This window comes from Tenrec ecaudatus, chromosome 1 (assembly GCF_050624435.1).
Source record: "Tenrec ecaudatus isolate mTenEca1 chromosome 1, mTenEca1.hap1, whole genome shotgun sequence".
Lineage (NCBI taxonomy): Eukaryota > Metazoa > Chordata > Mammalia > Afrosoricida > Tenrecidae > Tenrec > Tenrec ecaudatus.
This window is the reverse complement of record NC_134530.1, coordinates 31,710,773-31,726,651: the sequence shown is the minus strand read 5'-3', so window position 1 is coordinate 31,726,651 and position 15,879 is coordinate 31,710,773. Positions and strand designations below refer to the sequence as shown.

The 15,879-nt window shown below is 49.4% G+C and overlaps 2 protein-coding genes across 3 annotated transcripts in view; both read right to left on the bottom strand.

Moving 5' to 3' along the window:
• PER3 (period circadian regulator 3) overlaps positions 1 to 903 on the bottom strand; it is a 60,075-nt gene extending 59,172 nt beyond the window's left edge. For both annotated transcript variants that reach the window (XM_075550611.1, XM_075550617.1), the window contains exon 1: positions 385 to 903. In XM_075550611.1, the coding sequence (XP_075406726.1) occupies positions 385 to 479 (95 nt within the window). In that variant the 5' untranslated portion in view covers positions 480 to 903. The remainder of the gene's footprint in view (positions 1 to 384) is intronic.
• A 6,792-nt stretch (positions 904 to 7,695) lies between these two features.
• Positions 7,696 to 15,879, bottom strand: VAMP3 (vesicle associated membrane protein 3). Its single transcript, XM_075550607.1, has 5 exons — positions 15,784 to 15,879; positions 13,488 to 13,581; positions 12,284 to 12,442; positions 11,331 to 11,382; positions 7,696 to 9,328 (listed from the first exon to the last, which is right to left on the bottom strand). Coding segments are annotated over exons 1-5 (327 nt in total). The 5' UTR covers positions 15,786 to 15,879; the 3' UTR covers positions 7,696 to 9,308.

Here is a 15,879-nt window from a genome sequence, read left to right as displayed (position 1 = left end):
AGAGAGGGATGGAGAAGGATGGAGAGAGAGGGGGGATGGTGAGAGAGAGAGGGGATGGCGAGAGAGAGAGAGAGAGAGAGAGAGAGAGAGAGAGAGAGAGAGAGAGAGAGAGAGAGAGAGAGAGAGAGAGAGAGAGAGAGAGATGGATGTACCGGACAGCATGGGAGGATGGGGAGGAGAGGAGGAACTAAGGCAATTATAAGGGTAAGTAGCAAGCGCCTTCCACTCTCGTTCCCACTTCAGCCTCATGTCAGGCTCAACTGTTTCCCACTTTGGATGTACTTTTAGACTGTACACTGGGTATTGGTCTCCACTTTCCCAAAGAGGACACGTCTGCAGGCCGGATTCCCCCTTCTGCTCCCGGGACCGACGCCCAGGCGTCACCTGGAGCTGCTCGCGTCTCGGGGCGGCGGCGGAGGCCCGGGGTCCCGGCTCCACGGCGCGGCTGCCCCGGGCTGCGGACCCTCGCGGAGCTCCATCAGTGCTGCTTGGCCGCCTGCCGTCTGTCGTCCGCTCTTGGCTTATCGACGAGCCTGGGACAGAAGTTTATGCCTCATTTTGGTCCCCGGCCAAGCGAGCCGTCTCCACACCGCGGGGACTCGGCATCTGTGGCCACCTGCAGGCACTGGTCTCCCCGTGTTTCCAGAAAACCTACTCGGTGGCTTCCCAGCGGCGAGTCCCGTCTGGGAGGTGCCAAGGTGACAGGGGTCCAGGGACACCTCTGACCAGAGCCCGTGACGAGCGGGCCCCGCACCCCTGTCGCTGCACGGAAGACTCTGGATTCACACAACTTTCCTCAGTTCTGCAAAGGGGGCGCGCGCCCAGCCTGGGCCGGGAACAGTGGGGTCCCGGGGCAGCGACTCCCGCGGAGGGCAGGCTTGTGCCGGCACTGCCCACGGAACGCTTCCCAAGCGCTCCCCCGCCCCCGCGAGCGGGCCAGTCCCGAGGCCCGCCGCGTGCAGGTGCCCGCGCCCCCGCCCCCACGTGCCGTCGCTCCGCCCTTGGGCCGCGCGATTGGTCGCGAGAGCCAGCTGCGCGGACCCCATTGGTCTGGGGGCGGGGCCCCACGCTGGGGCGCACGGGTTATGAAAACGAGGGTGAGTGGGGCGGGGCCGAAGGATTCAGAGCACGTTACATAACACTCAGGGGGTGGGCCGAGGATGGCGTTCTACCAATCCCCGCAAGGCGGCTCATAAATGGGCGGTGAGGTGCCGCCGAGGAGCCTCGGGATTGGTAGAGAGAGGGTACTAGAGCTGCCAGTCATCAGGGGACCTGGCGCCGTGAGTGGGCGTGGCCAGCGCGGCTCCACGTGAGAGGCTGGCTGAGGTGGTGACCGGCGGGCGAGAGGAAGGTGTAGGCGCCGGCCTGTCTGCTGGTTCTTCCGGGGTCTGGTCCTAGGGCTCTGTAGCCACCCCAGGTTCTTGGACCGGCCCTGTTCCCCGAGGGACTATGGAGGCAGATCTTGAAGAGGGGCAGCAGCTGCCTGAACGGGGAGTCCCCGGAACAGCCAGAAGACGGACTTGCAAATCCTATTGCCTTCTCTACATTTGGCTGTTAGTTGGTTCTTCAGTCAGTTCCGACTCATAGCGACCTTATTTGTACAACAGAACAAAACACCGCCCGGTCCGCGCCATCCTCACCACTACTGCAGCGACTGGGTCAACTGCAGCCCATAGATCAAGGGCTTCCTCTTTTTCACTACGTACTTGACCACATATGACGCCCTGTTCCAGCAACTGGTCTCTCTCGTCATCCTTGCTTCGCAGGAGCATTCTGGCTCTCTCTTCCCAGACCCTGCCGCCCTGCCCCGGCTCCTTCGGTTAGTAGGCTAGGAATGACCAGGCAATTGTGTAGCCCTGGTAAATGGAAGCCAAGATGGCTGAATGGAGTCTCTGGGTGGCGAAAACAGTCGACCACCAATAAAAAGGCGGGCAGCTGGAACACACCCAGATGTCATCTGGGGGAACGGGCCTGGTGATCAGCTTCCTGAAGGCCACAGCCTTAGAAACCCTATGGAGAATTCTACTTTGCACACATGGGCTCGTGTTAAGTCAGAATGCACTAGAAGGGCAATTAAAAACCACTGCCACTGCCGAATGAAAGGGAAGAAGGAAAAGCAGCAATCATTTTAACAAGCTGGATGTTGATGGTAGTACTTTAACATTGCCCTGGTCTTCCTATGGTTACAGATTTCCGCGGTCACTGGAGAAAGACAAGTGCTTGTAAAAGGTGTCCCATTTCAGAAAAGCTACAGAAGCTCACAGCTTTCCAACAACAGTCTGCAAGCCCATCTTAGACTATCTAAAAAAAACCAAAACCCACTGCCATCAAGTAGATTCTTACTCATAGTGAACTGATAAGTGTGTACAAGGCTGGAAACCTTTGCAGGAGCAGACAGCCTCATTGTCCTGCAGAGAGAGGCTGGTATTGAGACCCACCTAAAATAAAAGCATCGGTGCACATGCTCCACCCTCCTCCGATGCTTGGGACGTAAGAGATGGTCGATTCTTGTTACATAAGTTAACATCATAATATTTAAAAGCAAATCCCACTGTCATCGAGTCAATTCTGATTCAGAGTGACCTCATGCGACAGAGTAGACCTGGTCCTCTGGGTTTCTGAGACTATAATTCTTTATGGCATTAGAAAGCCTGGTCTTTCTACAAATTATATGTAAAAGAGGGAGGAAAAAAGCAATTTGTTCAAGTTATGTATTGGATCGATCACTTTGTTTTTCTAAACAGTACACTACATTGAATCTCCCCCTCCATGAAGCTCTTGATTCTGTCAAGCTGCACTGATCCCACAACGGTTAGTGCAGTTCACCTCGGGCAGGATGGCTGCAGGCCCTGAGGACAGAGTGGTGGACAAGGCCTTGCCACTCACTGAGTCTGCATTTTGCCCAAGAGTAAAACTCAAGACTTTCAAAAATTAATCCAAGAGAGATTTCTTGAGAAGACAATGAGCTCAAGCTGGGGAGGAAGCAAATCTTACAGGGTAAGATCAGCTGCTCTGCTGAGGCTGGTTTAGACTGTTGAAGTCCAGCTAAAGCTCTCATCATTGGTACGAGAGTGGTCAGCAAACTGCAGGTGGGCTATCCCTTAAGTAGGGCTTTGCCTCTGATAGGTCAATGACAACTATGCAGTCGGACAAGGAAGGTGCGGAAGCCAGGGTGTTTTTCTGAGAATCAGTCGACCATCAACTGTTTGTGGGCACAGCTGTTTCCTGGACCATATGAAAATTATCTAACCTATGCTTAGAAATGGGTTAACGTAGAGTCGTTCTTTGGTTAACTCTCCATTGGTTATGATGGAGTCACTCTTGCTCACTGACATGAGGCAAGGAGAATCAGACAATTCCCTAAGTTCAGAAAGTGGAAGGTGCTTTGTAGGAAACAGAACAAGGAGATGATTAAGTGTCATTGGGATGGAGGGAGAGGCCTTGGGACAGACATATCCCAGAAGAGGGAATAGGCCTGCAAACACCCTGGAGGGGGCAAGTCTGTTGTTGAGAACTCAAAGGCAGTGAGTGCACTTGGGCTGGAAGAAGAGTATGGTGCCAGAGAATGGAAGGCGATGAAGCGTACCGCTGTTTAGGAAGGCCCAGATCACGGCGGATCTTGTAGGTACGGAAAGGAGTATGGATTTTTTCCAAATGGCAGTGGACGGCCAAAACAGCAACAGAAATCAATCTCACTGCCAATAAGTCAATTCTGACTCATAGCAACCCTATAGGACAAGGTTAAAAACTTCTGTGGATTTTCAAGCCTGTAAATCTTTACAGGAATAGAAAGCTTGTAAAAGGCGTCCCATTTCAGAAAAGCTACAGAAGCTCTGCTTTCTTTAGCAGAGCTGCTGGTGGTTTCAAAGTTCTGACCTTACGGCTGCAGCCCAATGTGGAGCCCACTACGCCACCACGGCTCCTTCGGTGGAAGGTCAGTAGAGGCCTTTAATCAAGAGCTGCATTCTGATTTGCACTTTGATTAGCTCAGGCAGGCTGGTGTGTAGAACACAACAGTTTAGTTAGGCTGTTAGTAACAGGAGGGCCAGTAGGCTAGATAGAGTGAGCGGTGCTGGTAAAGACAATGTAATGTGAGAGCAGTGGTTGGATTCTGGGTCTCTGTGGGGACACCGAGCCTTGCTGGCAACTGAAATGTTTGTGAGGACGAGAGCAACCAAGGAGGACTCCTGGTCCTTTGCCTTAAGCAAAGCTGTATCTGATAGGGCAGACGCTAAGATGGGTCAGCCTGGGGGCAGTACTTTTTGGTGAAAGGAAAAATCAAGTGTGGTTTTTCCCGTGGTTTACTTGAGATGTACATTCCATGTCCAAGTGGAGATGTCAGTGGGCAATTGGACTTTCAGGACTGGGACTTGGAAGAGAAGGCAGGGAGGGGGATTACATTTGGGAAGCATCAGGATATACATGGTATTCATAGCAGTGGGGCGGCTGAAAGCACTTAGAGAGGGCCAAAGGCCAAGGCCTCCCTGGACACATGAGACTGAGGTCAAGCAGAGAGCAAGCAGAAGAGAATGAAGAGAAGCAGCCTGTCAGGTTGGAAGCAAACCAGAGTGTGTGGCGTCATGGAAACCTACAGAAGACACCTCAAGGAGAGTGTTGGCAATTGTGGCTGATGCTGGCGAGCAGAGTGAGACCAGGGCAGAGGGTGTTCCTGTTGGGATGGACCAGATGGTGGTTCTGGATGACCTTGGTTAAAGATGTTTCCATGCTGTGGTCTGAAGAAAATGGGGGAAGTCATGGAGTGAGACAGAATAAACACCTGCGGGGAGGACCTTCACTGAAAGAACTTGTTTGCTGGAGGGAGTGATGCGGGTCAAGGGAGGGTCTTCAAAGTGAACCACTATTAAGGCCTTTCTGCTTGGATGCGCCACACGGAGGGAGAACTGTATGAAGTGGGAGAAAAGAAGGGAAAGCCGCCAGACAGAAGTCCTCCATTAGGGATTGGGGATCAGACCCAGGCTAGGAGCAGGGTTTCTGTTCCCAGGTGTGAAGGCAGAATACAGGAGCTTAGCTTTGGTCTTGGTGATACGAAGATACTCGCAAGATTTTAAAAGCAACTTAGCTTGCGATGCAACGAGTAAGAAAAGAAAATCTATGTCCAAGAAATAATTATGCTAGAATTGGTTAGCGAAATGCAGCTTACAGAGTTTTCTCCCAGTATGAAATGCAGCTCCACTGTAAATGTTGACTGTAAAAATACTAAGCAGCCAGTTCAGTTTTAAAGCAACAAAATTAAGCCCCACTCAAAACCGATCGAAAAACACCATCCTTTAAAAAGAAAGTTTTGTTGACATTTAAATCACAATTCAGTCGCTTGAATATATGAGAGTCATGTAGTCGCCACCACAATGGTTCTTTATTCATGTACCACTATTGACCGTCCATTTCCCCAACCTGTCGCCATAATTGTATCTCATAAACTATTCATCTACTTATTGGTTCTATAGAGTTGCCTATCCTGATTTCACATGAAGAAACTCATAAAGCAAAATAAAACCCAACAATGGCAACAACAAATAGAAAATCCAAACCAAAGAAAGAAGAAAATAATAGTGGTTATGTGTTGGGCTGCTAACCACAGGGTCCCAGAGAAACACGGGCTCTCTATCCCATAGAGCTACAGTCTCATCAGCTCACAGGAGCAGCCTACTCTGTCCTACTGGGCTCCCCTGAGTCAGAACTGACTCATTGGCAGTGAGGGAACAAATTCAAAATGGGTCAAAAGGGAAAGCCAATGCTAAGGTGTTACATTTTAAACTAACTATATCAGCATCAGTCCACTTTTCCGTGCACTCTGTCTGAGGGAAGGCCATTCACATGCCTGGTCAATGAAGAACAGAGTCGCTGGAAGCTTAGTCCAGACGGAGACCCTGCAAACGGATATTGGCCTTTCACTGTCATCCCTAGCCTTCTGCATACTGCAACACCACCATACTTTTACAAAGTATTTTTTTTTATTAGTGAAACAACCTGGGGGAGCACAACTCACTAGATAATACTGACTGGTTAAGGGGAATTTGCTCCTATTGTTACAAAACAGCCTGTTCCTGAACATTCCATTTCTCCTTCTGTGTGGCAAGAGTACACCATTTATAAGTTGATTTAGAACGAACTCAGAGCCGAACGGTCCAGTAGGGTTTTCTAGCCTGTTATCTTTGCAGGAGCAGAATCTAGAGCTTTCTCCTGCAGAGCCTCTGGGTGTGCGGGTGGACTACCCACCTTCTGTTAGCAGCCGATTGCTTAACCATCGCCATTCTCAAAGCTCTTTCCTCTGAGATTAGCCTAGTCAACGTGGCTTGTGTTTTGGCCAATGACATGTGAGCAGAGCTGCTCGTGCCACTTCCAGGCAGAAGCATTAACAACATTAGAAACAGTGTGTCACAGCCCCTTCCTGTTGGTTGTAGAGTGTGCTGTGCCCCCAACATGGCCAGTGGACTTGTCTAGCTGACACTCAGTGGGTGATGGTCTCACTCTCCCAGGCTGCGACTGATGACAGGATGAGGAAGGCAAGGCAGGGGAGCGTTTGGGGCACGTTAAATCTGAGGCCAGGAGTTCTCGGTGTAGTAACCATTGAAGAGGTAGTGGGGATAGGCATGCTTGCCCAGGAAGAGGTAGCAGATTGGGAAGGGAAGTTGGAACCCAGATGCTTAAGGGAGGGGCAGAGGAGTTCATCTACTGTAAACATATTTTCCTTCAAAGTTTTGAAAACAGCACTTAAGAAGTTCGTATAGATTTCATTATAGACAGACCATCAGCAGAAGGGCACAGTAATATGGCAGACAAGATCAATGAGGCTGGGGAGAAGTACCAGAAATACCCCAATGGGATTTTAGCGGTGACTGGCATTCATTAGGATACCCTAGTGGTACCTTGCTAACCACAAGATCGGTAGTTCAAACCCACCAGATACTTTGTGGGAAAAACATGGGGCCAGTTGCTTTTGTAACAATTTACAGCCTCGGAAGCCCTATGGGGCAGCTGTACTCTACTCATCTGGTCCTTGACTCAGAACTGCCTCAAGGGCAGTTCAATTTGGGGCTTAACATTTCATTGAAAACATGGGCAAAAATCGTACTTTCAACCACTAAGGTGGTTTCCTCTCACTGCTGAGTCAATGCTGACTCATAGCGACCCCTGTGGGTTTCCGAGACTATAATGCTTCCCCAGTCTTTCTTCCGAGTCGCTGCTGGTGGACTGAACTGACCATGCGGATCGCAACCCAAGCATGACCACTATACCACCAGGACTCCCAAGGTGGTTCCCTAGGGGTGGTAGAATATTTATGGGGATGTATATTCCAGGAAGAAGGATAATCAAAATAAGCGGACACTCACAATGCAGACACCTTCTCCAGATCCTAGGCAAGTGGCTCTGGAGCTACCACCCACCCATGTAGGTACCTTGACAGCCACGTCCTGACAATGTTGGTGATTGCTGGGGGCTGTTCTCCTTTGAAAAGCACTTTTCACATGGGGAGTGGTGGCTTCTACTCACTCGGGCAGAGCGAAGCTTCTTGGTCTATGACACAGTTCCTGGGAAGAGACTGGGGAGCTGGGAGAGGAGTCAGAGTTCTCGGAAGGGCACGGCGGGGAGTCCACAGAGCCCCATGTACGGTGCGTGAACCAGGACGGCTATTTTAGTTCCTTACGCCTCAACATGGAATACAGGAGCTACAACTTGGATGTTTACAAACTTTTTATTCAGTTCAGTACAGAGGGCAAGTTCCCGGCTATGTTATATAGATACAAGCGAGGTATTTTGGGTTAGTGCAGGAGCCAGTGGGTGACATGGGACTTGGAGCATTGAGGCCAAGGAGCAAACACTGTGGTTCAGTCAGACCTGCCAAGAGAGCCTGTGCAGAGGGCAGCTCATGTTCTGCCACTGACAGCTGCTTTTTGCTCACAGGCAGTCACGATGGAAGGCAAGTCTTCAGCATTATGTGTAGTTTTCTTGACAGCAGGGGACAGGTATTAGAGAAATGGAAGCCGTGTTTAGGAGCTGAGCAACAGCCCGTGGAGCTGCACTTTGGAACAGTGGCGTCACGGTGGGCCACTGAGGGGTGAAGCCTCTGCCTGGTTCTTGTCTGTCTCCCTTCATACTGTACTCCCATGTGTTGGCCACAGACCCTGATGTCCAGAGTCTCATGAGACACCAATAAAATCTCAGATGCCAGCAGCAGCCCGTGCATGTGTAGGGCATGGTTAGCCATCCTCTGTGAAAAGGCACCCACCTCGGATCAGTGCCTCATTGAAAGCATGATTTCAAAGGGGGTGGAGCAGATCATGACCAAGTCCAAAACGGTTGCTCACGCCATTCTCAGACACGTTCTGGCCTCCACAGCTGTTACCCTGACGACAGCTGGATCAAATTCCTTGTGAGGCGGACAGAGTCTAGCCCAAGCCCCTCCACCTTCCCCCCCCCCCCCCGCCCTGGGAAAACACTGCATTGGGAGTCATATCATGTACATTCTCTCAAAGGCAAGCACAGTCTGCCAAGACACAGAGGGTTCAACACAGCTCAAATATTGAAGGGCACCCTGAGTTCCACTGGGCACTTTTCAGCATTTATCTGTTAGGAACAGACTTATAAGGTGCTTACTAGGATTCAACTTTTTGGCAAAATAGAAACTTTGGTCACAGCCACAGCTCTATAACGACAGTACTTTTAAAAGGGCTGATAATTTCTGATGAAAATGGCATGTTTTTAGCAAGTTATACATAATGACGGTAAGCATCTTCATAGGTAATGAGAGCAAAGATTCGGCAATAGTAGTGCGTATAAATAGTAGTGCATTCTCTTAGAGGTTCTCAGAAAAACAGCAAAATACATAAGGCACGGCCTGTTACTGTCACAGATTTATGCTAGGTAGTAATGTTCTTTCCGGAAGGCACAAGTTGGAAATCAGATTACGGAAAGGTTTACAAGGTGGCTCTTGAGACAATACCCTATGAAGAGAAGAGACAATGTGGAACAAATTCCCGTAGCTGGAACCCAGCAATTACTCAGGGACGACGTTCCTTCTAGATGGTCACACTGCACCTGTGGAAGTCCCCCCATCCGCCCCTGTGTAAACGGGTAAAGGCACTGTGCGCACCGGGGGCTGGATTGACTCCACTTCTAGTCTGGAGTGCATATCAAAAAACAAAGGCACATTTCGTGGAAATCAAACATTAACTAACCAAAAAGAGTCATTTTAGATATAGTAGTAGGTAAGCTTGATAATTCGCAGGTACTGAGTCAGAAGTCTTGAAGAGGTTCCTTGGGCAGCAGGCTTGAGTTTCACAGGCTATTCATGAAGAAGTACTCCACACTAATAAGCAGGGAAATGGAGAAAAAGCAGGGAAAACGTTTATTCTTCTAGGGAAAATATGGAATGGGTGCTGAACACTAAAACGGAAATGAGTCTCCAACCACAGAGGTGAGGAAGTTCATCTGGGCCATTTGCCACTAGTGACTTTTTGACAGTCTGCAGAGATAAGGAGGGGGGGGACCTGAGGAAGGAGTCAGCATTGTACATCCTTGTCAAAGGAAACTTTCACTGCCATTGGCCCAGCAGTGAAAGGAAGAAGTAGGAGCTAAAAATGGCAGGGGATTGTTTCAGGGCTGATGAGAACAATAGCTTTTTGTGTATTGGGGGTGGGGGGGCAGTGGCCCTGTGTTACATGGTGTTCTGCTCACCAAGCGCAGAGTCTAGTCTGAAGCCACGTGTTGCTCCTTGGGACAGGTGAGGCTCTCTACTCTTGTAAAGCACTACGTCTCAGAAACCCACAGGGGCAGTGCTACCCTGTCCTAGAGGGTCGCCGTGAATGGGCACTGACTCGGCGGCAGTGAGTTTGGAGCTAGGGGAGTCTAGACAGGAGTCCTAAAGTGGTACCAAGAGTCAATACCGTCTATGCTAGTCCATATGACAGCTGTCTGACTTACAGAAAACTCCTGCCTGCCCTTTAATATGTTAGGTGTGTTTATGCTCACCTGCATGGATTCAACCTGTACTTACAATGCACTTTATTGCAATCACACCTTCATTTGCTGCATGTGCAGATTTAAATCACTGAAAAGACTTTCAGTCTTTTGTTGCATGAACCCAAACCCACTGCTGCTGAGTCAATTGCAATGTATGCGACGGTCTAAGAGGGAGTCGCACTGCTCCATAAGGTCTTCAAGGCTATAAATCTTTAAGGGAGCAGACTGCCTCATCTTTCTCCCTTGGAGCAGCTGGTGGCTCATCGCTGACCTTCTAGTTAGCAGCCCAACACTTACCTCCCTCTCTCGCTCTAAGCCAAAACGCAAACTCACTGCCACGGACTTAATTCTGACTCTTTATGACCCTTTAGGACAGATAACTACTCCTTTGGGTTTCTGAGACTGTAAATCTTTATGAAAGAAAGCCTTATCTTTCTCCCTTGGAGCAGGCTGGTGGGCTGGAACTGATGACCTTGTGGTTAGCTGCTCAAGCTGTCACCATTATACCACTGGGGCTTCCTGCTTGCAATGAAGGTTGCGTAAGAGCCGCATGCAAATGTTCTGGCTTACCCATGACTCTCAGACACAGGATAGGTCTCATTTTAACCAGGATTGCCTGGTCTCATTTTAACCAAGGGCCGCACGGCTGGCTGGCAGTGGAGCCCTGGCTCCTGCTCTCAATCACTACACTGCACAGCTTCTCATAAAAGGAAAGGTAGGATGGAAATATTTTCAGAAAGAAAAACTAATAAATTACTGAAAATAGATTCATTTTTTTCTTCAAAAACTCCAAGGGAAAAACGTTGTCATACAAACTGAATTTTTGTAAAAATGTACTCAAACCCAACCCAACTTACTGTCAATCCTGACTCATAATGACCCCACTGCACAGAGGAGCTGCCTCTGTGGGATTCCGAGACTGTAAACCTTGGAGCAGTGTTCTCCACCTTCCTCACGCCGCGACCCTTCAATACAGTTCCTCATGTGGTGGTGACTGCCCCCAATCATAACATTATTTCCGTTGCTATTTTATAACTGTCATGCTACTGTTATGAATCAGACGACCCCTGTAAAGGGTCGTTCCACCCCCAGGCTGAGAACTGCTGCTGTAGAGGAACAAGAGTCTCATCTTTCTTCTATGGAGTGGCTGGTGGATTCAAACTGATGGTCTTGTAGATAGCAGCCTGGTGTGGAATCTACTACATTACCAGCGCCCCTTCAAATGTACTAAAGAACATAAAACCCTTGGGATAAGCTGTGCATTAGATAATCTGTGAACAGTAGCTGACTGGTGCACATTTTGTGATCTTTTATCTGAACATAGCGAGAAGACATGGATCAGGACTCACCGATGATGATGATGATGATGATGACCACCACGCTGATCCCAATCGCCCACATCTGTAATGAGACAGAGTTCCAGTCACATTTCAAAAGTGTGCTTCCTGAGGGTACCGCAGACCAATAGATTACTCTGGTCATTGAAAGGGGGCATAAAGGTGCACAACAATCTGAAATAATCCAGTTTCTAAAACCTAACCGCAATGTTTCCATTAAGGTCCGATGGGAAAAAGACGAGGTTTTCTAATCACTGTAAAGAGTTAGACAGTATCAGAAACTCAAAGGGGCAGTTCTACCTTGTACTATAGGGTCGTTATGAGTCAGTGTTTACTCGATGGCTGTGGGTTTGGTTTTTATTAGGGTCCAAAGGGCACTGATTTGCCTTTTCTAAGATCTTCAAACGACTATGATCCTGAGTTAGGCATTTGTTGGTGTGGACAGGTTTCCCCCAGGCTGCTCACCTTGGCCCCTGTGTCAGCAGGTGTTACTTCTAAATAAGGAAGGGAGCCTCCAGCCATTGTCTTTGGTGACAATGAGCTGCTGAGGCCAAGCTCCTTGTGTAACCACTTTCCACTCTCTGGTCCCACACACTGTAGCTTTCTAGCTCTTTTCCTGGGTCTTGGGACCACTCGCGGCAAAACATGCAAATCGACCAGCAATTCCAGCTGGCGCCTGTTAGCCTGAGTCCCGGAGCAGCTGGGGACAGGGGTCGGGGAGCAGATGTCTGTGGGAGATCTTGCATTTCCTCTGCTATAGACCCCTACGGTCTGCCACAACACAGGAGGAATTCCTAATCATGTGGATAGGAAAATGGCATTCGGGTCAGCACTTTGGAATCAGACTAATTGAAATTTCCATGCATGGGAAGTAGAACCCACCTTCCCAGATGCCTGGAAGGCCAGTACCTATAGCCACTGTTCCTGAGACTGGTGCGTGGTCAGAGTAGTTGCGAGAGAATTACCTTGCAATTCTTCCACCAGTATTTCCTCTTCAACTTGGCAGCACTTGTTTCAAACTGAGAAGCTCCGGCCTGCAGTGCATCCACCCGATCGTCCAGCTCGGAAAGCTTCTGGTCTCTTTCTAACACCTTGTCCACGTTGACACGCATGATGTCCACCACCTATATGGGTATGTTCCCACCGAGTCACACAGGAAGAAATGGAGGACCAACAATACAATCTACTGACAGGTCAACACTTTATTGCTTTGGGCCAAATTGTCATTAAAAAGGGCAGGGGGCAGCATTTGACTTTATAAATAAAAGTTGCAAAGCAAGACTGAATGAGATCAGGTTTCTTAGCATAAAAACACAAAATTCTGAGACTGAAATCCATAAAAGAAACATTCAGATCCAAACATGACTGAATGACTTAACAAGCGTATCTTGAACGTTTTAGCTTTGCCTTTTTAAAGCAGCGAAGTGCAGGAAAATCCTGCTATCTCTATCGGACAGTACCAATCCAGTCTGAAGTCTTCAAGCAGCCCTCCACTGGGGCTCTGCATGTATAATGCAGATCAAAAGATGCTATGATGGACCTACAGCTCAAGATTTCTACAAACACCGATTTGTTGGGCTACACAGCAAGTTGCCAGCAACTGCCTGCACTGTGTCCATGGCAACAGCCAGGGACAAACTCCCCAGACTTGCTCAGGCTGGGTAACTTGTAAGGCTAAACAAAGCATTTTGATCAACCACCTAGTCAATTAAGAGAAATTTGAAGACCCTAGCCGTAAAGGTTCATAACCTTATTTTTCACTTGTGTATTTTAGGATGTGGTTACAGTTACATGAAACAAGCGTGAAACTAGGAAGAGTCTGATTTCTGCTTAGGTCAGGGTGCCCAGGAAATAGAGAGGCAAATTTTTACTTCAATGATACTGTCAGGCACCTGGTGGCACAATAGATAAGCACTGAGCTGCATGCCAAAAGGTGGGCTGTTCAAATCTTCCCATTGGCTAAGCAGGAGAGAAAACCAGACAACTCATTACCTTAAACACTACAGCCTCGGAGATGAGTCACATTCAATTTGACTGAGCCCAAGAAATGATACTGTCAAAATGCGCTTGGTCGTTATACTCTCTTGGTACTTTTTTCTAAACCGAACTATTTCCAGAGTGCTCCTATGTTTGTTTAAAATCCACACAACCAACATTTCAGGGCAATACCTCATCCACTTGGTTTTGTGTCTGCTGCAGTCTCCGATTGCTGCCAGAGGCAGCACTTGAACCTGCAGGCGCACCTGTAGACCCACCTGTAGACCTACAACACAGAAAAGCAAGCACTCCCATGAATAACGATTTACATACACTTTTGTACGCGTAAAGTCTTCATTCCAGGACCACAGTGAGGATATTGTCTTACATCAGAACTAAACCTTTTTTTGAAGTCCTTCCTATAGTAATGAGTAAAGGTTTTAATGAGCCTTTCTTTTCATTTCTCCATAATTTCCAGGATTCTCCCATGTGTTCAAGTGAACCGGGTCTAAAGTGAAGTTTTCGACGGATCAACTTTGGGGTACGTAAGTACCTGATCCTTAGGCAGGCATACTTTCCAATTCATTATTACTTGCTTTAAAACACATATCTGCCTTCAGTCTTCTAAGGACTCTTCTGATCTTTTCATTGGGGCAAGAATTGTCTTCATAGACACAAAAAATTATATGAATACTCTCCCAATATGGAGAAATCTGACTTATTTATCAAAATCAAGTCATCTCTTAACAGTCTTATCTCTTAAAAATACTGATCAAACACTTTACTCCTCCTGTCCAGGCAGGCTTGTTTGTCCTGATTGCTCGGGCTTTTCTCTGTTTCCAAGACACCGTCTAGCATATGGTTTGCACAGGGCAGACATTGCTTTCCTGGACAGATAATTTGTTGGTAGGTATTTTGAGGCAAGGAACCCTGGTGGTGCAGTGGATATAACACAATGGACTGCTAACGGCAAGGTCAGCAGTTCAAGCTCACTAGTTTATATCTTTGGGATCCAAAGGGGGCGGGGCAATTCTGTATGGGTCCTAGAAGTCAGAACTGACTTGATGACAATGAGCTTGGTTTGAGTGACCCCATGTGCTTGTAAGGTCTTCTGAGGTATGATCCTTAATGAGACGTGCCCTGGTGGTGCTGTTGGGTAAGCACTGGCCTACCAATCACAAGGCCAGCAGTTCAAACTCACCAGCCACTTCGTGGGTGAACATTGAAGCCATCTGCTCCTGATTTACATTCCTTGGAAATCCTATATATGTACTGCAATCAACTTGATGGCAGGGGGCTTGCTTTTGGGAATATCCATGGCAGCAGATCACCCTGACTGTATCCTTCGGGTTCAAACTGCCAACTTTCAATGAGCTATCAAGTGCTTAACCAGTCACACCACCAGGCTCCTTGTAGTAAGTATCTACCACAGTACTCTGCCCTACACGGGTGCTCGCCGTTGGATTTGACTCAGTGGTGTGGGTTTGGTTTTTAGCCAAAGGTGAGGGATACAGGAGATCTGATTCCTGCCCTCAAGAGTTTAGTGTTTGCAGGGATTGACAGCAAAGGGCCATGCACTGGCCTTCACAGGCCTTTCTTACTAATTCCTATACTCTGAGAAATATGGTTATCATCCCTATTTCATCTGAGTAAGGCGAGGTTTAGAAAGCCAACATGTTGGCTGCAGTGGGGAGAGCTTGTGTTTACATGCAGCCAGCTCCTAGGACAATTCCACTGATGAACTAAGCACCATGGTCTACTGGCCCGCAGCCCCGTAGGGACGTTCCAGGGAGCGGTGTCCCCTAGTTTCTCCGAGGAATCCTGGGGCAAACCCTCATTCCTGTCTTGCCTCCGTGGGTGAGCACAGAGTCAGTTGGAAGCGAGGCAGACGGTCCTTGTTAACAATTCGGATTCTCTGAATGTTATCAATGGAAACGCTGCGGTTTCAAGGGCCAGTACAAGAATGCTTTCGATTAAAAAGAAAGGCCATTGCCAGGTTTGGTTGCCAAGTCCGGCCACTCCCTTCGGGACTACTCCAGTCATCAGACTTTAGGGGCCTCCAGACCCGGCGGTGCAATTTCCGGAGCCCGGCAGAGCCGCCGCCGCGCCTCTCGGGGACTTTCAGGGAGGGGGGGTGAGGCGACACCGGGCGAGTGGGGTTGGGGGTTGGGTGGGGTGCGGGCCAGTTATCTTCCTCCGGGGAATCCCGGAACCGTTCGCCCTGGACTCTTCTGCGCCAGCCCTCAGCCCGCCGAGCCCCGGAGCCGTCGGCGGCGCAGAGGGCTGTCCAGGCCGAGGTGCAGCCAGCAACCCCGGGGCCACCGCCCACCCCGGGCCTCGGAGCCCCCGCCCGCGCAGCCTCGGCCCACGTCTGAGCAGAGGCCAGCGGCACCGAGCCCTGCGAGGCGCCCCGCCGCAGGCCCCCGAGCCCGAAGCCGGCCCGCGTCGCATCGCGTCGCGCCGAGTCACGTCGCGTCACGTCACTCACATGTTGGCGGCGGCGGCGGCGGCGACGGTGGACGAGGGTCGGCGGGCTGCGAAGTACAGCAAGCGGGGACTGCGCCGGGGAGAGGGGCGGGGCGGC

What these genes read in the sequence shown, in the direction of transcription:
- VAMP3 (XM_075550607.1), bottom strand. An exon ending in ACTGGTGGAAGAATTGCAAG is followed by an intron (nt 11,383 to 12,283) that starts GTAATTCTCTCG and finishes GTCTCATTACAG; the next exon opens with ATGTGGGCGATTGGGATCAG. An exon ending in CATCATCATCATCATCATCG is followed by an intron (nt 9,329 to 11,330) that starts GTGAGTCCTGAT and finishes CCTGCTTATTAG; the next exon opens with TGTGGAGTACTTCTTCATGA.